General features: G+C 40.2%; 1 protein-coding gene across 5 annotated transcripts in view; it reads right to left on the reverse strand.

The window, feature by feature from the left end:
- Positions 1-922: 922 nt before the first annotated feature.
- The window catches only part of LOC143040602 (uncharacterized), a 57,950-nt gene continuing 33,762 nt past the window's right edge, over positions 923-25,110 (reverse strand). For 4 of the 5 annotated variants that reach the window (XM_076211726.1, XM_076211728.1, XM_076211727.1 and 1 more), the window contains exons 6-7: positions 22,093-22,377; positions 923-2,401 (exon numbers count right to left, since the gene is read on the reverse strand). In XM_076211726.1, coding sequence (XP_076067841.1) covers positions 2,220-2,401; positions 22,093-22,377 — 467 coding nt within the window. In that variant the 3' untranslated portion in view covers positions 923-2,219. The remainder of the gene's footprint in view (positions 2,402-22,092; positions 22,378-25,110) is intronic. The other variant, XM_076211725.1, reaches the window with a different exon arrangement.

Raw genomic sequence — 25,110 nt, forward strand, 5'->3', positions numbered from 1 at the left:
GGGGCTGGGGAAGAGTGCATCAGAGGGGCTTTGGTTTTGTAAGGGTTGATGCTCCCTGCATGTCATTTTCATGATTATTTGTACCATATGGGTGACCATACAGCCCACCAACCTGGTCAAGTTTGTAGAGGATATGTTTAAGGCACCTTTTCTGGCACCTTCATGTGGGGGCGAGCAGAGTAGACCCAGGATGCTTAGTAGTTGTTGTTGTTGTCATTCCCTAGACTGTCTGTCCAAGCATTCCCATCTCCCCAAGGAATGCCACAGCCGAAACTGGGTTTTCCCACAAATCCTTTATTGAGTGTATGTTGTGTTGTTTGCGTGCATGATTGTGTATAATGCAGTCTTCCATTATGTGTTGTATGGTATGGGATGAAGTGTTACATCCTGGGCAGCTGTTCACAATGCAGTCATCCAGCCTCTTCTGGTAGCTTAGAAGTGCTGGGTGCTTAGTAGTAGAGGCTGCTGCTGAGCTATACTACCTCCCTGTCCTCACATTGGGTTGCGACTATGGACTTTGAGAGATCACCCTTTGCCCCCACTGATATGCACTGCTGCCAAAGGGCTTATGGTCATTAGTTGGGAAATTAAATTAATGTTAGAAGATAGTGACTAAATATGTTATCAGTCTGTCACTACCTCACCCTTGGTAACCTGAAGGTAGCACAAACAGGTCCTGTGGAGCATTAGCTAGTTCTCCTTTTCCAGGTTTCTGGTCCTTGAGCCTTGCCTTGAGGTCCTGCTTATCTTCTTAGTGAAGAGATGACAGGCACTGGATACCTGAAGGAGTTAACATCGGCTCCTCAGCCCACAAGGGTATATGCTTTTTCTCACCCCGCCCCCCCCTCCACATGGGAGAAGGTGCTTTGGAAGGCATGTACCACAAATGCTATGGTACAAATAATGTGAGTAAAATGCTACATTTCAGTCTGCTACAAACTTTTATTTACACCATGCACTTACATGATCAGCTGGAATTCCAGGTTACACCATATCCAGCTTAATAGGGCACATATGAATAAATAACTTAAGACTTTGTAAGGACTTAAATATGGCAGATGCAATTTTCATAGGAAGATGAATGTATTTACATATGGCAAGAATCACTGAAGTGCAAAATATATTGCACATTGAATAAATAAGACATCTGAAGAAAAATCTTCAAACAATTTTATCATTGTATGATCAAAATCCTGCAACAAGTAACACCATGTGAACCAAAGGACAACCCTTAATTCTGTATATTTACGATCTTAGGAGAGAGGCCGCCTTTGGCATGCACAAGGATATTTGCCACCCCCTGCAATGCCAACAAATGGAAAATGAAGTATGAGTTACATGAACATAAGTAAAAATCAATGCTACCGTTTACTGAACATATAAAAATATTTATTTTGAATATTTAAAAAAATGAATCTTTATGTGAAACCCTTTACTTGCACTAAATGGCACATTCCTAAATTAAATGGTTGCATGCTATTTCACTTGCATTTCCATTATGTACACAACTAAAAGAAAACCAGTTTTAAGTGATCAGCTTATGAGCTCCATCATGAAATGAAAAAGTTAATTTATTATACATATCTTTTTAAAACCACTGTATTATGGCGTTAACCAGGAAGCATTCTGGCACTTCCAAATAAACCTCGAAATACAATGGAAGCTCTGAGCAGTAAGAGAGGAAGCCTTGTCCATAGTTCTATTGGTTTCAAGTAGCACCTACAACATTTCCATCACTGTACCAAGTGATTGTGATGAAAAGGATTAGGATGTGATGAAGGGGATGTGTTACAAAGATTTGCAAAATGGATAGAAGTTTGGTGTTAGCAGGCTGAGTTGCAGATACATATACTGATGCAAAGACAAGATTCCTGTCTATACTGTGATTATTTGTGGCAATGCTGTGCTATAAGTATAGGGGAACAGGGTGGGAAGTAAAGCATGTGGAAGTTGTTGATTGGGGAGGACTCAATGTAGCTATGTGGGTTGAGGCATAGAGATTACTATTTTGATCACATTTCATAGGATAGTGCATAAGACTACTCAGTATAACATTCACTCTCGCTTAACTCTTGACATCCAAAAGCCAGAAACAGAATAGCTGACCACCTTCCATGACGCACTTGCACACTGTCCATCTTGGTTCATGTTAGTTTCAGGTTCCTCTCATAATTTTCTTATAATGCATATATATTTATATATTTTCTTTACCTAATAGTTTACTCAAGAAGAGGGGGTTCTTTGGCTTTTAATAAAGAATTCAGATTTGGGTTGTCTTGCCTCATGAATATAGTCACTCCTGACTTGTAGGCAGCTGGTATAGTAACGTGAGAAGTGAAGTGACGGCGTCCCTGAATCACTTTTGGTGCTGCCTCCTCCTTGACAACCCCAACCACCTGACCTGCAGAGAAAGTTCAGTGTGAAAAAGTCTGCAATGTGTGAATCTTTTTTACTGATTAAGTGTTTGAGAATGGATCATAATAAATGTAGAAGTGAGGCAGAGAATGGGTGAAGAGTTGTTGGATAGGGTAGATCAAAGGCAGAGGTGAACTGGGCATAAGGAAGAAATTAAGTGAGAGAGAGGGGGGGGGAAGAAAAAGAAAGAAGAAGAGAAAAAAAAAAAAAAAAAAAAAAAAAATGTGTGTGTGTGTGTGTGTGTGCTAGGTTTTACTTATCGGCTATGAATCTCATTTCAAAATCTTGCAGCCTTTTTTGTCTCACCTTCAAAGAGGGAAACAAGATCGTGAAGTGGGATTTGAAAGCAAGGGAAACCAACTGATCTTCCTCCACTTTCAAGTTGGTTAGGCTCCTGTTTGGAACTTGATGCAGACAATAATGAAACAATTGAAACTGACAAAATGTCCACTCATTTGTCAATTTCTTCTGTCAAAAACTCAATTCTTCCAACCAATAACCAAAAGTGGGACCCAGGCAATGTATCTGTATAAGCAATTCTGCACGATGGACAGAAACTGCCCATTTTCAAAACCTATCAACTCTTTCACCTCTATTTAGAGGTGCACCCCTGGGAGGCTGGTACTTGATCTCTGGGTTGGTGGCTGTTCCCCTTCCCCTGCCAGTTTTCATCCAGTGACACTGATGTAATCCTACATTCATATAACAACATCAGGCCAAGGATTTTCATGGAGAGCTGGGGGGAGGGGGAGACTACCAACCATTGTAGGGCTATAGGTTTTCCAATTGGTGGAACTCAAGGCAATAATTATAACCAAAACTCCTCCAGTAGTGATGGGGTGGGAGGAGTTGGAGATTTCTGTAAGCCCTATGTCATAGCTCAGATAAATGTAGTTTGTGGTTGCTTTGTGGTAGGACTAAGGAGGTCCACAGCTCAACTGCAACCTTAATCTGGATCCACTGTTCACCCCACATGAGGATCGAGTTAAATAATATGTTTTCAGTATGGCCTCCTCAAACCTAACCTGGCTGAAGAGCTGGCCTCTCACCCCTCCAAAAGTAAGGTCACCCAAAACATCCAAGAATAATTGTGATCAAACTACATCAATGAGAATGCAACAGCCAAGGCCCCTCTGTTACACTCCCATCCTACAATATTTCCCTGTTAACAAAGCAGAGAAGCCCCCCCACCCAAAAAAAAAAATATATATATATATATATATATATATATATGATAGTAACACCAAAGCAATTTCCCACCCTTCCCACAAAGTAATAACTGCTGCTGTCAGAATTACCAACTGACTCCAATACCACAATTGAGCGCAACCTTGATTCCGGGGGAATCAGTGTTGCACTCGATTGAGACAAGTAGACCCCGACTTGGACTACCCAAGATTATTAGTCGTGAAATCTACCTACATACCAAGAGATTTTCCTCCTTATACGGGGGTAGCCAAGTCAAAAGGCAAGTACACCTGCTCCCACCCATTCCACTCCCAAGCACCACCCTTCCCCCCCCCCTCTCATCTTAGCTCCTCATGGATGATGGGTCATCCCTGCATCCCGTCCACTGCCTTGGGTTGAAAGCAATGCAGCGAGACACAGTACATCCACAGGAAAGCCACTTGACTTAATAGGCAACCATCCCCCCCTCTCCATCTCTCCTCAGGCAGAAAATGAGAAGATGGGGAAAAATCCCATTGGACTGTGTCAAAATACCATTCACACATAAGCATCCTCATCCCCTGCCCCTCCCTCCCTCCCTTGCATCACAGCATCAGCTATACACAGCCATTCTCCACTTACCACTATCTCCTGCCATCTCCCTTCCTTGCACAACAGGCATTCCCCTTTTGCTCAATGCCCCCTTCACCCCATCCATCCATCTCATCCTTGGTCATCCCCTTAACTTCACTCCCTCTACCTCTCCCTTCCACACCTCTTATACTAATCTTTCTTCACTCATTTTTTCCATGTGTCCAAACAATCCCAATACTCTTTCAGCCTTATTTGTCATCTCCTTGTCCACTCCTGTCATCTTCCTCACTCTATCCAACCTAGTAACCCCTACCATACTTCTAAAACATTTCATCTCAAATGCATTCAAACTTTTCCTCCATGCCTTAACCCCTTCACTCCGGGCCAAAATCTCACGGGCAGCATTAGCTGCCAGACGTGCGATGTTGCGTCATAATACTCATACATACATACATATACCAAGGCTTTTTCCCCCTTACAAGTGAGGTAGCCAAAAAGGAAAAGGCATAAAATCATTCCCACCCATTCCATCCCTGAACACAATCCACACCCCTCCACCCTCCCTCTTATCTTAGCACCTCCTGGATGATGGGTTATCCCTGCACCTTGTCCACTGTCCTGGGTCAGAAGCAGTGTCGCAAGACACAGCACATTCACAGCAAGGCTGATTCATTAAATCGGCGACCCCCCCCCCTCCATCCCCCCATGCATAAAAGGAGAAGACGGGGAGAAATCCCTTCGGGCTGCGTCAAATTTTGCTCACACATACCTCACCCCCCATCCTCCCACCCATTCCACCTCATGCATCACAACATCATCCATACACAACCATTCTCCATATTCCCTGTGGTGGGGGAAAATAATACTGCCACCAAGTATTTCCACTTGGATCGTAAGAGGCGAGAAGAAAGGGACGGGGATTGGGACTAGGCATCCTTCTCCTTGTAGCCCCACAGGGGACATTCCTAAAAAAAGTAAAGTCATAATACTTGCATTATAAAAAATAAAGTTACCGCTGTATTTAGCTTGTTCTCTTTCACCCGTGAATTTTGATAACCATAGAAAATATGATGAAGCCAGTTTACAGAGTATGGGGAGTCACGTGGGTACAACTACAATAAATATAATCAAGACGCCGACATTGGCATCCTCGCGTACCCACTTGCTCCTCTTGAAACCTACGTAGGCGTTATCGTATCAAAGGGGTTAAGCCATTGGCACAATCACCCCTTCATAGTCTCCTCTATATCCATTTCCAGATGCCTATTTCCCATGACACTTTCTATTCCAAGGCATAACTTTATGTTTTTTTGTTTTTTTAATTAATTAATTGTTGGTAGATTTCAATCTAAACAAAAATTGTAGTTTGAATTATATATATATATATATATATAATATATATATATATATATATATTATATATATATATATATATATATATTATATATATATATATATATATATATATAAAGGCCCCATGAAAATTATATGGTAATGTATTGGGAAGTGGTCTGTGGGGTGGTCATGTATGGTTTCCCATGTTACATGTTTGCAAAGAGAATGAGCACATTGTATGTCAAAGAAATGGTTGGTTGTTGGTTATGTTGAAGGGGTCTGGTGGGGTGATTGCTGGAATTTCATGTTTAAGTTAGAAAATCTCTGGTATACTACTAATGTCTACACATGAATTTACCGATTCAACTTTGGTCTTCGACAAGTAAAGCTCTTGGTATAATTCTTCTACTCTTTTTACCATTTTGTCTCTACATTTAATTATTTCTCCATTTCTATCTTTCAAACATATAATTTGCCGTCTTCCTAAAGTATGTTTGTGCTTGGTCACTTTAATACTTTTAACCCTTCCAAATAGGTTCCTCTATTCCATCCATGTTTCTCTTTCTTTTCTCTAATCTGTGCTTACGTCAAGGAAGCGTTCCTGATGCGTGGTGCAATGCTATAGTGATTTTGCTTCATAAAAAAGGAGACCAGAAGGACCTTAGTAACTATCGACCGATTAGCTTGCTATCAAATGTATATAAAGTATTCTCCAAGATCCTTAAAAATAGACTAAGTCAAGTTTTAGTTGGAAACCAACCAAGAGAACAGGCAGGCTTTAGGAGTGGATATCTGACCCTAGACCATTTGCAGGTGATAAACCAACTAATCGAGAAAACAACAGAATACAATATACCTCTGTGTTTAGCTTTTATAGATTACGAAAAGGCCTTTGACTCAGTAGAACAAATATACTAAACTCGCTACGCAAGCAGGGTACAAACGAACAGATCGTAAAAGTTTTAGGAAAGATTTATACGAAAGGTACTGCTATAATTTGACTACATAAAGATACAGAAAAGATCAAGATCGAGAAAGGAGTACAGCAAGGCGATACAATTTCACCCAAACTATTTACAGCTTCCTTGGAAGATATTTTCAGAAGATTGAGTTGGTAAAAGAAAGGTTTAAAGATTAATGGCAAATATTTGAACCACCTACGATTTGCGGATGACATTATTCTTGTTTCAGAAAGAGCAGAAGACTTGCAAGATATGCAGAGTGATCTAAACAAGGAAAGTGTCAAAGTAGGTTTAGAAATGTAATGTTCAATACGAAAGTTCAAAGTAAAGAGATTGTAATTGATGATGAGAGTCTTGAGGAAGTTGAAGAGTATAACTATTTAGGCCAGATGGTGAAAGTGACGAAAGATCATGATAATGAAATAAAAAGACGCATTACAATTGGTTGGAAAGTGTTTGGTAAGTATAATAAAATCCTGAGAGGCTCTCTACCTTTATGTTTGAAACGTAAAGTTTACAGTCAATGCATTCTACCAGCAATAATCTATGGGTGACTTGGAAACTAATGAAGGCAATGGAAACAAAACTAAGGACTGCACAGAGGAGAATGGAGAGATGAATGATGGGAATAACGCTGAGATACCGAAAGAGAGCAAGTTGGGTGAGAGAGCAGACTAGAGTGAAAGATATTGTGGAAGCAGTAAAAGAGAGGAAGTGGAATTGGGCAGGTAAGTTATTGCGAATGATTGATGAGCGATGGAGCAAGTGTGTAACTGAGTGGATGCCGCAAGATGGGAAGCGTGGAAGAGGGAGACCAGACAGAAGGTGGAGAGACGAGATTGAGAAGTTTGCAGGAGTGACGTGACAGAGGATGGCACGGTCTTGTGAATCATGGAATACTATGTAGGAAGCCTTTGTTCAGCAGTGGACTCAAGATGGCTGATTTGATTGACTGAAGTTGGAAAATGGTTATGAATGTAAAACAAATTGATGCAGTCCAAAGGGATTTTTACTAATCTCTATTTCCACCTGAGGGGATGAGGAAGGAGGATCACCATGTAAATAAATGAAGTGGCAGGGGCCCACTGTAGAGGTGCTGTGTCTGGCTGCATTGCTTCTGACCTGGGCAGTGGGCAAGGATATCCCTTTATCTACAAGGAGCTAATACTATTCCTCTTAATACTATTTTATACCACTTCTTTGAGTATATATTTCCATTTTTCACCTCGGTCCCCTGTGGTACGGGGAAGAAAATAATACCACCGAGTTTTCCCAGTCAGGTTGGGCTAGGTATTCTGCTCTCTGTAACCCTATTCCTATGATAAGTCAATACAAAAGAGGGTCTGGGAGGATTTTTTCAACCAGAACCCTATGGTTTGGGTCTTTCAATGTGTGTGGGTGTGGTACAGATGAGAGTAAAAGAGAAGAGAGTGGCAGTACGTTTGTGATAATGATGATGGATGTGCTGGCATTAAGTGAAACTAAGTTGAAAGGGAGGAGTTATTTTGAGTCTGTGAGTTTGGGAGCACAGTAGCTAGGGGGCATCTGGAGTGTGGAGAGGACAAAGTTAGTGAAGGGGTGGCTCTACTAGTAAGGAGATGAAAAAAAAAAGTGTGGAGTGGAAAGAAGTTTTTTCAAGGTTTATGTGGATGAAGGTGAAACTGGGAAGATGTGGGTCTTTGTAAGCACATATGGGCCTGGTAGTGAGAAGTGTGTAGAGGAAAGGGAGGTTTTTTGGTTGGATTTAAATTAGTGCTTACAGAGTTTTGGAAGTAATGTCAATGTAGTGGGAGATCTTAATGTTGGAGTATGGGGTGAATCAATATATGGAGTGGTTGGGAAGTTTGGAGTGCCAGGTAGAAATCATAGTGGTGAGTTGATGGTGAAGATGTGTTTAGAGAACTTACACAGTGTTTTAGGAAAGAGTCATGCAAAAGTACACATGGAAAAGGTGGTAGATGGAAGGGTGGTTGATAAGGTATTATTGGACTATGAAGTGGTATCCAAAAGAAGAGAGAAGAGTTCTGGATGTCCATATTTTTAGGAGAGAGAGTGGGGGAATATCAAATCCTATTTTGGAAGGTAAGTGGATAGTGGAGGATACGTGAAATAGAAGGGTGGAATATAGAGAGGTACATACATACATACATATACCAAAGGCTTTTTCCACCTTACATGGGGGGTAGCCAAAAAGGAAAAAGGCATAGAAACCACTCCCACCCATTCCATTTCCTATATATTCCACTCCCCTCCACCCTCCCTCTTATCTTGGCACCTCCTGGATGACGGGTCATCCCTGCATCCTGTCCACTGCACCTCTCTACATACATTTCTGCATGTAGAGAGGTGCTTAGAGTAAACTGTTTAACTCCTTCGATACGATGATGCCTACGTAGGTGTCATGAGGAGCAAGTGGGTACGCGAGGATGCCGATGTCGGCGTCTTGATTATATTTATTGTAGTTGTACCTGCGTGACCCCCATACTCTGTAAATTGGCTTCATCATAATTTCTATGGTTATCAAAATTCATGGGTGAAAGAACGAGCAATACAGCGGTGACATTATCTTTTATAATGTGAGTATTATGACGCAACATCGCACATCTGGCAGCTAATGCTGCCCGCGAGATTTTGGCTCGGAGTGACGGGGTTAAATGAGAAGGAAAAGGAGCTGAAGTACATGGAGAAGCTGAGAAGTGTGGGAGATGGTGAAGGATAGAGTGGAAATAGGTGTGGAAGAGAAGTGGGGGTGTTTCAAGGAGGGAGTGCCAAGGTGTGCAAAGATGGTATGTGGAACAAGGAAGATGGGAGGGAATAGATGGAAAGATGGTGAGTGGTGGGATGATGAAATGAAGAAAGTAGTAGAAGAGAAGCAGCGTGCATTCAGGGATTGATTGCAAACTCCGACAACAGAAATGTACGAGGAGGGGGAGGAAAGAAGGAGAGAAAAAAAAAAAAATATATATATATATATATATATATATATATACATATATATATATATAATAATAATTATAATAATAATAAAAATAAATATAAATAAATAAATAAATGAGGTGAAAAGGCGAGATGTAAAATGGGGGCAGAATATGATAGAAATTTTTGAAAGTAATACAAAGAAGTTTTGGAGGGAAATTAAGAGAAGGGGAAACGAGTCAAGTAGAGAAGAAATGGTAAAAGGCTCATATGGACAGATGTTAATGAATAAGAGGCAGTAAAGGAAGATGGGCAGAGTACTTTAGAGAGCTGTTGAAAGTGGAAGATGATAGGGAGGGATTGGCAGCAGCAGTGGGAGGCACCAAGAAAATGACGGTGATGGGAGAAAAAAATTGAGAAATAAGTAAAGAGGAGGTAAGAAAATGATGGTGATGGGAGAATTGTTTTTAGAAATAAGTAAAGAGGAGGTATAAGTAGTTTTGAAAATGATGAGAGCAGGTAATGCACCTGGGTTAGATGGGTGTCATGCAGTGTGTGTGAAGATGGGAGGTACAACAATAGTGGACTGGCTGGAGAGGTTGTTTAATGTGTGTCTAAAGGGTAGAGTGCTGGAGGACTGGAGGAGTGCCTGTATAGTTCCACTTTACATGGAAAAAAGTGTTTTTTGTAATTTTAGTGGGATCAGTTTGTTGAATGTAGTTGGGAAGGCTTATGGGAGAGTTTTAAATGAGAGGAATAGGAGAGGAACAGAGGGAGTAACTGGTGAGGAGCAAATTGGGTTTAGGAAAAGTGTACATGGATTAGATTTTTGTGGTAAGGCTGAGTATATTAGTTTTAGCAAAGGGTAAGGCTGTTTTTTTTTTTTTTTTTCCCTTTTATAGATTTGTAATAAGGCTTATGACAAAGTAAACAGGAAGGCAATTTGAAAGGTATTGTAGATATATGGGATTAGGGGAAAGCCATTAAGGGCAGTCAAGAATTTTTATGAGAGTAGTTGAGCATGTGTTAGAATTGGAAATGGAGAGAATGAATGGTTTGCGGTAAAGGTGGGGGTGCGTCACGGATGTGTCCTGTCACCATGGCTGTTCATGCGTACATGGTTGAGGTGGTGTAGGAGGTAAATGAGGGGGTAGTGGGCAGTGGATTGGAGCTGGTAAAAGAAAATGGAGAAAAGTGGGAGGTGAGCCAGTTGTTGTTTGCGGACGACACTGTGCTTGTGGCAGGGTCAGAGAGGGAATAAGGTAGCTAGTGACACATTTTGAGAAGGTATGTACAAGAAGATTGAAGGTGAATGTGGATACAAATAGGATGTTCAGATGTACATGAGTTGAGGACAACAGAGTTGGAAGCGAGTCTTAGGCTGCGTTTACACTGAGTGAGTCTCGGCCGATTCTCACTAAATGCTGTGAATTTGAATAGCCAGAAGACTTTGCTTGCAGCATTCTAAGAACACTTCATCTAACTTTCGTAAAGGTTTACCTCCTTTTATTTCACTGTTCAGTTTCTCGATATATGACGTAAAGGTAATTTAACCTCTGATGATTGAAAAAACGAAATGTTGTAACCGATGTTGTTTCTACTCAAACAAACTCATAATGGTTGAGGAGAATCAGCCAAGACTCACTCTGTGTTCACAAAGCCTTAAAGAAGAGAGACTGGAAGAGGATAGTTTTTGGTATCTGTGGTAGCATGTGGCAGGAAAGGGAGGAGTGGAGGTGGAGGTAAATTGTAGATTGAGAAAAGCAAGTAAATGCCTTTGGGGATTAAAGAGTCATGAGAAATAGGCATCTGGGAATGGATGCAAGGAGAGGATTATATGAAGGGGCGATTGTGTCAATGACATTGTATGGGGAGGAGACTTGGAATTCAAGAGACACAAAGAGAAGTTTAAATGTTGAATGAATGGATTTGACAGATGAGAATTTGGGTGGAGGATGAACAAGCAAAGATGGGCTGGAACTCCTTTATTACTTATATGTTTTGACTGACTTAAGTCTTCTTCAGTAATCTGTCTACAAACAGCTTGAATTGTAAGGTTCGAGCTGTTTGTAGACAGCTTACTGAAGAAGACAGAGTGGGTCAAAACGTATAAGCAATAAAGGAGTTCCAGCCCATCTATGCTTGCTCTTCCTCCACCCACACTCTCAAGTTTAGTGTTTGCAATGAAATGTCTAAGAAGTATGATTGGGGTTACAAGGTTGGATAGAGTGAGAAAAGAGGAGAGGATGGAAAAGGAGATGGAAGACTGGGGTGATGAAAGTGTATTGGAATGGTTTGGACATGGAAAGAACAGAAGAAAGATTGGTAAAAAGAGGTGAAGACAGGTGGATGGAATGAATTTGTGGGGGGCCACCGACATGAGACAGATGGTTGGGGTGAAAGGGGCTTTGAGTAAGAGAGGAATGTCTGTTATGAAAGGAAGGTAGAGTGCAGGAGACAGGGGTGAGTGGAGAATGGCTGTGTATAGATGATACTGTGGTGCAAGGAAGGAGGGGGTGGGGGCTAAGGGGGAATAAGGAGTGGTTAATAAACTAGTTTTAAAAAAGAAAATCAGCATGGCAAAGGTTAAGGATAATAAGAAGGAATTTCAGTTACAAATTGAAAATAGATTCGAAGCTCTAAGAACTAACGAGGACACAGTTGAGGATATTAATTTGAATTCAGTGAACATCATTAGGGAATCGGCAGAGAAAGTTGGAATTACAAAAAGTATAAGAGAAAACAAATATTCCAAAGCTACAAATGCCCTAATTAAAAGGAGGACAATGCAGATTAAAAACAGGAGAGACGAAATAGAAAGAGTAAAACTAAATAAGCTTATCAACAAAAGGCAGAGATCAGAGAAAAGAAAAACATGGATGAAATAGAGGAAACTACTTGGAAAGGAAAAAGTATTAAAGGGACTGAGCGCAGACATGCTTTAGGAAGATAGCAAAATGTTTGAAAGATAGAAATGGAGAAATCATTTACTGCAGAGACAGAATGGTAAAAAGAGTAGAGGAATTTTACCAAGAGCTTTACTCATTGAAGACCGTAGAGTCAGTAAATTCATCTGTAGATGTTAGTAGTGTACCAGAGATTTCCAAAGAAGTAAAATTTGCCCTAAAAAATATGAAACAAGGAAAAGCACCTGGGGAAGATGGTATATTGATAGATCTGTTGAAAGATGCAGGGAAAGAAGTTCATATTAAGTTAGCTCAGTTGTACACCCAGTGCTTATGTCAAGAAAGTGTTCCTGAATCGTGGTGCAATGCTAGTGATTTTGCTTCATAAAAAAGGAGACCAGAAGGACCTTAGCAACTATTGACCGATAAGCTTATTATCAAATGTATATAAAGTATTCTCCAAAGATACTTACTAATAGACTGAGTCAAGTTTTGGATGGAAACCAACCAAGAGAACCAGCAGGTTTTAGGAGCGGATACTGAACTCTAGACCATTTGCAGGCGATTAACCAACTAATCGAGAAAACAACAGAATACAATATACCTTTCTGTTTAGCTTTTGTAGATTATGAGAAGGCCTTTGACTCGACAGAACAAATAGCAATACTAAACTCACTACACAATCAGGGTACAAACAAACAGATAGTAAGGGTTTTCGAAAAGATTTATGTGAAAGGTACGGCTATAATTCGACTACATAAAAGATTCAGATAAGATCAAGAAAGGAGTACAGCAAGGCAATACCATTTCACCCAAATTATTTACAGCTTGCTTGGAAGATATTTTCAGAAGGTTGAGTTGGGAAGAGAAAGATTTGAGGATGACATTCTTATTTCAGAAAGAGCAGAAGATTTGCAAGGGATGCTGAGTGATCTAAACAAGGAAAGTCTCAAAGTAGGTTTAAAAATGAATAAGAACTAAACCAAAGTAATGTTCAACACAAAAGTTCAAAGTAAAGAGATTGTAATTGATGGCGAGATTCTTGAAGAAGTTGAGGAGTATAATTATTTAGGCCAGGCGGTGAAAGTTACAAAACATTATGATAATGAAATAAAAAGACGTATTGCAATTGGTTGGAAAGTGTTTGGCAAGTATAATAAAATCCTGAGAGGCTCTCTACCTTTATGTTTGAAACATAAAGGTTAGAGTCAATGCATTCTACCAGCAATAGTCTATGGGTGCGAGACTTGGAAACTGATGAAGGCAATGGAAACAAAGCTAAGGAGTGCACAGAGGAGAATGGAGAGATCAATGATAAGAATAACGCTGAGAGACCAAAAGAGAGCAAGTTGGGTGAGAGAGCAGGCTAGAGTGAAAGATATTGTGGAGGCCTTGAAAGAAAGTGGAATTGGGCAGGTAAGTTAGTGCGAACGACTGACATGCGATGGAGCAAATGTGTTACTGAGTGGATGCCACGAGATAGGAATTGTGGAAGAGGGAGACCAGACAGGAGATGGAGAGACGAGATTGAGAAGTTTGCAGGAGTGACATGGCAGAGGTTGGCACAGTCATGTGAATCATGGAATGCTATGAAGGAGGCCTTTGTTCAGCAGTGGACTCAGGATGGCTCATTTGATTTGATGTGTGTGAATGATATTTTGACACAGCCCCCCAAAAAGTTCACTGTTTTCTTTATTTTATTTATTGTATGAGGGGATGGCGAGTGAGAGAGTGAGTGTGAGTGTGTGGCGTGTGTGTTTGTGTGTATTTACCTATTTGTTTTTTACGGGACGAGAGCTATGCTCATAGTGACCCATTTTTGTATCTCTCTGCATCCAGTTTATTCTTAAAATCGTGTATAGTTTTGGCACTCACTGTTTCTCCATTTAGTTTGTTCCAGACATCAATCACTATGTGGGAAGCTATTCTTTTTCAGGTCTCTTCTGTAATTTACTTCTTTAGCTTCTTTTCATGTCCTCCTTTCTCTTCTGTCCCATTTTAATAAGTCGTCTCTATCGAGAATTTCCATCCCTTTCATAATTCTGTAAATGGTCAACAAATCACCTTTCTCTTCTCTGTAATTTCTCCAATCTTTGTTTGTATGTCAAATTTGATAGTGTGGGTGCCATTTTTGTCGCTGCTCTTTGGATTATTTCTAATTTTCTTATGTTCATTTTTGTGCTAGGTCCCCATAGTGTTACAGCATAATTACTCTAATTTAGGTCTTATTAGTGTAACCACTATTTTTTTTTTTAACAATTTCTTCATCCATGTAGTCGAAGGCCACTTTCATTGATCTTAATAAGTTAAAAGTCTCTTCAAATAATCTATTGACATGTTTATCAGATGTCATATCACTTGATCACTCCCAGGTCCCTTTCTGAATCAACTTTTTTGACTTCCTTGTTTCCAATTTTATATTGACCCGATACTCTATTTTTGCTTTTTCCAAATTCCATTATGCTACATTTCTTAATGTTGAAGTTCATCTCACATCTCTGACTCCATTCCCATATTTTGTCTAGGTCTTCTTGTAGCGATCTGCAATCTTCTTCTGTTCTTACTCTCTTGAGTAATTTGGCATTGTCAGCAAAGAAGTTCATGTAACAATTTACTGCCTCATCCATATCATTTATATATATGGCAAACATTAAAGGAACCAATACAGAGCCTTGCGGGACACCACTCTTCACATCTTCCCAGTTCGAATTTTTGTCTCTAAGTAGGACTCATTTTTCTCCCAATTAAGAAATCCTTCATCCATTCCAGTAGCTTACACTGTATTCCTCCTACTATTTCAATTTTTCTTATTAATTTTTGATGTGGTACTTTGTCAAATGCCTTCTGCAAGTCCAAGAAGGCGCACTCTACCCAGGCATCTCTTTCTTGTATTATCTCAATTAATCTCGAGTAAAAGCATATTAAGTTTGTGGTACACAATCTTCCACTTCTAAAGTCAAATTGTTTAGGTTTTACTATTTTATTTTCTTCCAAGTGTTTGGTCCATTTGTTTCTGATGACTTTTTCGCATATTTTTGCTACTGTGCTTGTAAGGGATACCGGTCTGAAGTTTGTAGGATCTTCTTTATTTCCTCCTTTATATATTGGTACTATGTTTGCATCTTTCCAATCTTGCAGTACCTTTCCTTCTTTGAGTGAGAAGTCTATTATCTTGTATAATTTGTCTGTCAGTTAGTCTATACACTCTTTTAATATCCAATTTGCAATTCCATCCAGTCTATGCAATTTCCTGACATGTAGGTTTTTTATTTGGTCCCTTATTTCTTTCATTTTGGGTGATCTTTCTTGTTGTCCATCTTCCCAAAATTGTGAGCTCTCAATTGTAAAAACAGACATGAAATGTCTGATCATAACTTCTGCCATTTCTGTGTCATCTATATATTCTTTATCTCCTTCACGCAATTTTACTATTTCATGTTTATCCTTTAGTTTTTCATTTATATATCTGTAAGAGTTTAGGTTGATCCTTACATTTATTTATAATATCTTTTTCATAATTTCTTTTTTCTTTCCGGCATATATTCACGTGTGTGTGTGTGTGTGTGTGTGTGTGTGTGTGTGTGCGTGTCACTGATTAAGTGAGGCACCCTTGCTGTGGATGTACAGTGAGACCACTCATTAACGGACTTTAATTAGCTGTGTTTGCGATGTTTTCACTAAGTTTTCAGCATTTTTTGTGCTGTTGTTTAGTGCGTGCAATCACTATGCCACCCAAAAACCACTCCAAATCAATGGATTATTCACATCAACGGACCCCGTTACCCCCCTTTTGGTCCGTTAATGAGAGGTAGTACTGTACTCTCTCTTGCCGCATGGCTTAGGGCAGTGGGCAGGAGCCAGTGATGACCCTTCATCCACGAGGAGCTGAGACGAGAGGAAGGAAATGTGGTGGATGGGAGCAGAATGGGTGAGAGTGGGTAAATGCATTCTGACTTGGCTACCTCCCTTATAAGGGCGAAAAAGCCTTTGGTATACAGAAAGGAATGGGTGGGAATGGTTGTGACTCAACTACTTCCCTTGTAGGGAAGAAGCCCTTGGTATACAGATCAAGTTTTGTTTGAGGAGGCTATGCTCTAACTTGTGTATTGAGTGACTACGGGCAATGTGGACTATGGTATTAGTTTATGTAAGAAATGAAGCAGCTCTGTGTCTGTGATACTGCTGATATCTGTAGTATGATAAGAATGTGCTTCTATGCACATCTTTGGGTCTGTGAGTTGATTGTGGTGACTGCAACTCCAACACTGTGTACTAGTTTGTGTTGGCCACTGTGGTGTATGTGAAATGGACCTATGTGTAGCATGTGCTGCACCTGATGGATGTAATTCACAGGATTTTTGCATGTGGGACAAGTACACACCTGGGTTGATTTTTTGTCATCAGCTTGGAGGAAGGCATTGTCTGTTAAAACAAGGAAGGAAGAAGACAAGAGATACGCATGACTTAAAAATGGATGTGAACGGGATATAAATTGATGCAGCCTAAAGACATTTGTTCCTATATTCTCTATTTTTGCCTCATGGGATGAGGAGAGAAGGTTGCTGTGTAAATGAAGTGGTTGGACCTGCTGCGGATGTGTTGTGTTTTGCTGTACTGTTTCTTATCCAGGCAGTGGGCTGGAGTCAGGGATGACCCTTCATCCATAAGGCACTAAGATAAAAGGGGTGGAGGAGGTTTGTAAAGGCAGACAACAAAGCACCGACCGCAGACAACAAAGCACCGACCCTTGTGTGACAAAGCTGAAATAAGAGAGAGGGAAATAGGTTGGCGATTTTCTGGGCCCACTTTGGAAACTAGGTACCTATTCCTTGAGGTTGCACCTCCTTGATGGGGTGGGCATTTGACAATACCTTTACACCCACGAAGCATCTGGGTCTTTTCTATTGGATGGTCTTTTTCTCTTCTTCTGGTCAGAGGTACTGCCACTTGCTGATACATTTTGTATCATTGTATATGTCTAATCTTGAAATAGCTTATGGATTTAGTTTGGGCTACATTAACTTTTTAAGCTATTCCAGCAATTGCATACATATGATGAACTAAATTTCTTGATGTCCAGGCCCACCTACAGTGATGTACAGTGAAGCTGCCCATTTTCAAAATCCATCGACCCCCTCACCTCCATCAGAAGGTGCAGCCTTGAGGGGCTGTCACTTGGTCTCTGGACTGGGTGCAAGATATCTCTTTATAAACTTCAACTTTATTTCTTACTGTTTGACAGATCACAAATGAGCTGGGCATGAATTGGGACAACGTCTGGTAGATTATCACTGAAGATTTGGACATGCGGAAAGTCTGTGCAAAGATGGTGCCAAAACTGCTGAACAATGACCAGAAGGAACGATGCATGCAAGTGTGTCAGGACATCCTTGAGTATTTTGAAACTGAACCAGAATTGCCAGTCATCACCAGTGATGAGTCATGAATCTTTGAGTATGACCCAGAGACCAAATGCCAGAGCCTTCAGTGGAAGAGTCAGATGTTGCCAAGTCTGAAGAAAGCAAGACTGTCAAAAGTCAAAGTCATTCTTCAATGTGAGGGGCATTGTCAACTAAAAGTTCTTGCCACAAATCGAGACAATCGACCAGCATGTCTACAAAAAGATACTGTGGTGTTTGCTTCATTCAGTGCACAAGAAGAGGAGAGAGATTTGGCATGACAACTCGTGGCTGCTTCACCATGACAATGTGCCTGCTTGCAATGCCCTGAGAATCTGACAGTTCCTAGCCAAGAAGAACAATGCCATGCTGGAGCAATCTACCTATTCACCTGACCTGACTGTGCGATTTCTTTTTACTCTTCCCCAAGCTCAAAGAGACCCATTTTGAACATGTGGATAACATCAAAAAGACATGACGACGGAGCTGCAGAAGATCCTGGAAGAATTCATCTAGAAGTGCATGTAAGCATGGCAGAGAAGGATGGGAAACTGCGTTGATTCCAGGGGGATTACTTTGAAGGTGAAAATTTGTAGTTTGGATTTAGAGAGAGAGAGAGAGAGAGAGAGAGAGAGAGAGAGAGAGAGAAAATGAATAAATAAATAAAATAAAATAAATACATTGTGATACCAGTCCTGGAACTTTTCTGATACATTTCATATATATATATATTATATTTATGTATGTGTGTGTTTACCTAGTTGTATTTTGCAGGAAGAGAGCTATGCTTGTAGTGACCCGCTATTGTATCTCTCCACATTCATTTTTTTCTTAAAGTCAAAACAAAAGTCCTCAAAGTCAAGATCACCTTGACATGAGAAGCACACAAACACTTGGTGCAGCCTACACAAATACAGCTCACCTGCTATACTACATAGCAGAACACCCACACACACAAAGAAATATAAAAAAAACACCCAGATATCTATATCACACTCAAATACTCTCTTCTCTTCCTCCAAAACCACCAAATACCAGCCTCCGGAAACATATTCATAATAACATCACTCGCTGCTCCATTAACACTAAAAGACAACACATTGCTGCATGCCAAACCCACTGCTGTCCATCCCTCTGAATCCTCTCTCCCACGAAAGGACAGAGTGCATCTGGCCAGACTGTGATGTGGCCACCACCCAGCCCTTCTAAGCTACCAGAAGAGACTGGATGACTGCATTGTGGACAAATGCCCAGGATGTAACACTTCACCCCATACTATTCAACACATCATGGAAGACTGCATTATACACAATCATGCACGCAAACAACACAACATACACTCCATAAAGGATTTGTGGGAAAACCCCGTTTCGGCCGTGGCATTCCTTGGGGAGATGGGACTGCTCAGACAGACAGTCTAAGGAACAACAACAACAACTGCCCTTGATGCAACCACCAGACAGAAGATACAGAACACCTTGTTCTACAAGGCTCCACATGAATTATCCCTACATACATACATATACCAAGGCTTTTTCCCCCTTACAAGGGAGGTAGCCAAAAAGGATAAGGGATAAAATCATTCCCACCCATTCCATCCCTGAATACACTCCACACCCCTCCACCCTCCCTCTTATCTTAGCACCTCCTGGATGACGGGTCATCCCTGCACCTTGTCCACTGCCCTGTCCTTACATAACAATACAAAATCTCTTCTCTAAGTAACTTATGGTCCTGCCTGGAGGCTGTAGGTCTTTTGCAAAAGACCAGGGGCAACACATTATTCCACAAGTAATCACTGATCTCCAACCTTAGTGATGATAAACCAATCTGCATTAGCACATGCTATTTTTTAAATTTCTTGAAAGGTTTCCTTTCAGTATTTCCCTTCTCTTTTTTTCAAAACCATTTTCTTACATTGTGATAGAGAAATCTCCAGAAACCCCCATTTTTCTCTTTCTATTATCATATAATTTTGGTCCTTGGCTTCCTTTAAAAGTTCCCAAATTTCTGCACATTCATCTCCAGTTGCATCTTTCCTAATGCGAATATTTTCAAACTTCTCTTCTCCTGCTCTAACTTCCAAGATTTACTGATTACTGAATTTACTATGGCTTCTGAATTAAACTTCATTTTCATTGGACCAATCCATTTCTCATATAATGAACTTACGCAAATGTTGTCAATTCGATCAGTTGCATCCGAATTATTTCCCATAATCATGGAGATAATTTTCCTGGCCTTTTGGCATCTCATGTTCCTAGCATACTTCTCTGAGGTGATACACATCTAGTCTTGTCAACATCTGATAAGATGTTATCTTATAACCTCCACTATTTGTTCTAGCCTAACATGCTTTTCTCTTCTCTGCTCCATGATCTTTTTAAAGTTTACTACATCATTTCTGCTGACCAGATTACCAAGCTTATTGTGCCTTCATGTGTTTACTAATCTTATCCTCATTTAATTTTGTCCTGGCCTTGCTTGCTTTTACAGTATTAAGAAGATTAATTCACTTTTGTTAAGTCACATTTTCCATTTGAAGTTGACCAGCCATATTTGTGGCTTTTTCTTTCTCAAGCTTTCTACTCAAAGTCATGAACTTTTGACTCAAGTGAAGAAAGTAATCTCAATTATTTCAACTCAATACGAATTCACTTATTTCTAGTGTTAAGTTATTCTGACTTAGGAAACTATCCCTTCCTTTTATTATGGCCTTGGTATCATGAGAGAGGCAAGTAAATACTTTGGGGGATTAAAAAGTGTAATGAGAGACAGACATTTGGGAATGGATGCTAAGAGGAGATTGTATGAAGGAGTGATTATGCCAACAGCACTGTATGGGGTCAGAAACATGGAACATAAAAGAGGAAGAGTTTAAATGTGTTTGAGATGAAATGTCTGAGAAATATGGTATAGGTTACTTGCTTGGACAAAGTGAGAAACGAAGTGAGGAGGAGAGTGGGGGTGGAAAGGGAGGTGGGAGATAGGGTTGATGAAAGAATATTGGGATATTTTGGACTAATGGAAAGAATGAGCAAAGAAAGATCTTGTAACAGAGGTGTAGAAGGCAAAGGTGGAGGGAAAGAACATGAGGGGGAGATCCAGGATGAGATGGATGGGTGGGGTAAAAGAGAATTGGGAAAGAGGGGAATATCTGTTGAACTAGGAAGGGAGAGGACAGAAGATAGGAGTGAGTGGAGAATGGTTGTGTATGGATGATGCTGTGATGCATGAAAGGGAGTGGATTGGGGGAGGGTGAGTATGTGTGAATGATATTTTGATGCAGTATGAAAGGATTCCTCCCACATTTTGCTTTTTCCGCATGAGGGGATGGCGGCGGCGGCGGTGGCGGGGGCAGTGATTAAATGAAGTAGCCTTGCAATGGTTGTGCTGTGTTTTGCTACATTGCTTCTGACTCAGAGCAGTGGGTGAGATGCAGGGATGACCCATCATCTAGGAGAAGCCAATAAAAGAGGGAGAAAGAGGTGGTGAATGGGAGTGGAGTGGGTGGGGTTGAAATAGAAATTGGTGGAATTATGCCTTTTCATCTGAGCTACCTCCCTTGTAAGGGGGAAAAAAGCCCTTGGTATATGTATGTATGATGCTGATTAATTTCTCTATTGAGATTACTATTATTTATGGAACTTAGAAATTTGCCATTGGTGATATGGATTTACATCTCAAACTCCCCCTATCGGAAGGCCAGGACGGTGCCCCTCATAGAGGACTACGTAGAGTGGAATTTAATGAACCATGCCCTTGGTTCAACTTTGCCGGTAGCAGGATTTGAACCGCCATCCCCTCGACCTTCGCCACAAGTAACGATGCCCTAACCCGCTCAGCTACATTGGTAGTGTAAAAAAAATCAAAAGAATTCTCAATTTTGTTTCCTACTGTGAGTGACACTGGAGATAAAAAAAAAAAAAAAAAAAAAAAAAAAAAAAAAAAAAAAAAAAAAAAAAAAAAATCTAACAGCTAGAACCATATATTTGATATTTCAACAATGATCTTAAACAGCAATATCATCACCTCCATATACTTAATTGGTAATTTTCTCCATTAGGCCCTTAAGGTTGAAGTTCGATAGTTGCACCAACCCCATTAAACTTCTATAGCATCAGATGTGTTGTATGTGTGTGTGTATTTACACTATGTCAAAGCATTTCTTACAAATTTTGTAAAGCAGCACTACCACAAATTATAGCCATGAGCCAACACTGGTGTTATATTTACTGTTATTTCAGTGAACCATGTCAATATGCATGAAATAATTAATATCACATTCAAAAACATTAACAACTTGTTGGTAACCATATTTTTGTGTATGTAGGAGCGAGAGAGAGTTAACCAAAGTTATACTAATAATGTAACAACAGCTGTTGAGGCAAATATTACCAAGGACATTCATGTTTCTCCATCGTGGGTCTTCATGCTGGGTCAGAAGAATCAGCTTATCACCCGTTCCCCACCGATTGACAATGTCGGAGCGCCTAACCAGCAGTACGGAGTCAGTGCAGAGCTGGTCAGCCAAAAGACTGTCTGACACACATTCAAGAGGGTTTGTGAGGTATACTCCTTGTGGTCCAACTCCAAATACCATCTGGTGATGCCAGGCATCTGGTATCGTTTGACCAGGTGCTACACCCACCTGAAGGTTGAGAGTGGCTAAGGGCACTCCACCTATAAAAGAAAACATTCCTTAATTACAACTTAAGTACTAGGTAATGTATTGTGCTTTCTGGACATCAGTCTGCTTCAGACATTTTTTTAGGAAGAATTTTTTTTTAATACTGAAAGTTATGCTCATTATTGTAGTTATTCTGACCAAGTTTCATTGAAGTCCGTCAACAGATTCCATACTTACACAATAAAAACCTTATCTTATTGTGCAAAAATTATCAATATTCGAACAGCTACTAGTCCCCATTTTTTTTTACTTATGCTTTAGCATTTTTTTAAGTCTTGGGCATGGTTATAATTATCAACACACTAAACATGTGTAGGTCCAGTGGTAACCTTTTACTCTACTGATATATTTACCTCCACAGAGTTTTCCAATACCAACAGAAATCCTAGAAATTACAATATTCAACACATCATAAACAATGTTCAGATTTTAGAACAAAGTGTCAGCTTTCAAATAAAAAAGAATCATACAAATAGACCAAAAATGATCAAAGTAGTAGTACTTTGAATTGAATTACATTATTATAGGGAGAGAGAGAGAGAAAAATAAATAAATAAATAATATATATATATAAATCATACAAACATTTACCAATGTCTTTTCCCCCCCTTACAAGGGAGGTAGTCAAAGTCAGTCATAAATCCACTCCCACCATTTGATCTTCACACACTCCCATCCCAATACTTATTTATCATCTCTATCTGTCAGCTCCCTTTCCACTCCTGCTCTTCCCCTCTTCACCTATTCATTTCTTACTCTATCCAGCCTAGTAACCCCTACCATACTTCTCAGACACTTCATCTCAAACAACTTTAAACTTCTCCTTTCTGCCTATCTTGAATTCCAAGTCTCTGCCCCACAGTGTCGTAGACATAATCGCCCCTTCATATAATTTCCTCTTTGCATTCATTCCCAGATGCCTATTTCTCAAGCCATTTTTCAACCCTTTAAGATATTTATACTTGCTTCTCTCAATCTACAATTCACCTCCACCCACCCTCCATTTCCTGCCACATGTGAATCCAAATACTTAAAAATACCCACTTCCTCAAGCCTATCTTCTTTAAGACTTACTTCCAACACACTACCATCCTCTCCCCTTGTACATCTCATCAACTTTTACCCACATTTAACTTCGACTTACTCCTGTTGCATGCCTTCCCAAACTCTATCACTAAATGCCTTTGTTCCTCCTCTGACCCTGCCACAAGCAGTGTCATCTGCAAACAACAGCTGGCTCACCTCCCACTTCTCTCCATTATCTTGAGTATCTCCAATCCCCTTGCATTTACCTCCTGTACCACCCCATCCATGTACACACTGAACACTTCAGGCAGCATAACACAGACCTGATGCAGCCACCCTTTTACCTCAACCCATTTGCTCTCCCCATTTCTAATACTCTTGTAAAAACTCTTGAATACCCTTAACAACTTTCCCCCTAATCCTATATACCTGTGATAACCAGTGCCTTCTTGTCTACCCTGTCATAAACCTTCTAGTCCATAAGGCCCAAAATACATCCTTACCTTTTACCAAAACCTTCTCACAAATCTCCCTTACCACAAAAATCTGATTCATGCATTCTGTTCCATTCCTAAACCCACACTGCCTTCATCAATTACTCCCTCTGTTCCTCTTTGAATCCTCTCAATTAAAAACCTCCCATAAGCCATATACTCAACAAATTGATCCCTTTATAATTACTAGTCACATTTGTCTCCTTTTCCTTTTTATAGTGGAACTATAAAGGCACTCCAGTCCTCTGGCACTCTTCCCTTCCTTAGACACAAATTAAACAATCACACTAGTTAATCCACCATTACTTGCTCTTTTTCAGACACTATGCATGACATCCAACATAGATGTCTTCCTAATTCTCATAATTTTCAATGCTTGTTGTACCTCACCTTTTCTTACATAGCTTTCCAATTTCTTCTCCCATTGCCATTATTCTCTCAGCACCTCCCACTACCACAACCAATCCCTCCTAATCATCCTCCACATTCAACAGCTAAAATACTCTACCCATCTTCCCTTTACTGTCTTTATTTGTTAACATCTGTCCATCTGCACATTTTACCTTTTCCTCTCCTTCCTCTTATTTTCTTTCCAAAACATCTTTTTGTTATTTTCAATATTTTCTGCCATACTCTTATCCCATTTTACATCTGTTCTCCTCTTTGCTTCCTTTATCATATGTTTTGTTTCTCTTCTTGTTTCTTTGTCTACATTCCAAAGGTTCTTTTCCCCAATATCAGGGAGGTAAACAAATCAAAAGGCAAGTCCTCACTCCCACCCACCCAGCACCCTTTCATCTTAGCTCCTTCTGCCCCAGGCCCTGGGTCAAAACCAATGCAGCAAGGCCACTTCACTTAACCTGTGACACCCCCACCTCTACTTCCTCATAAATCCCTTCAGGCTGTGTTACATGTAACCACTCTGCAAGCACCACCCCCATCCCTCACCCCTCTCTTCCTTGCATCACAATCTCATCTATGTACAGCCACTCTCCACTCACCTCTATCTCCAGCCTTCTCAATTCTTTGTACAACAGACATTCCCCTCTTCCTCAACACCCTTTTCACTCCATCCATCTCATCCTTGGTTGCTCCTTCACGTTCACTCCATCCATCTCTCCTCTCCACACCTCTTCTATCAATCTTTCTTCATTCATTTCTGCTGCCTACCCTGTCTAAGCCTTTTCCAGATCCATAAAAGCCCAA

The sequence above is a fragment of the Oratosquilla oratoria genome, chromosome 29 (genome assembly GCF_046742065.1).
Source record: "Oratosquilla oratoria isolate Oo_2021 chromosome 29, ASM4674206v1, whole genome shotgun sequence".
Lineage (NCBI taxonomy): Eukaryota > Metazoa > Arthropoda > Malacostraca > Stomatopoda > Squillidae > Oratosquilla > Oratosquilla oratoria.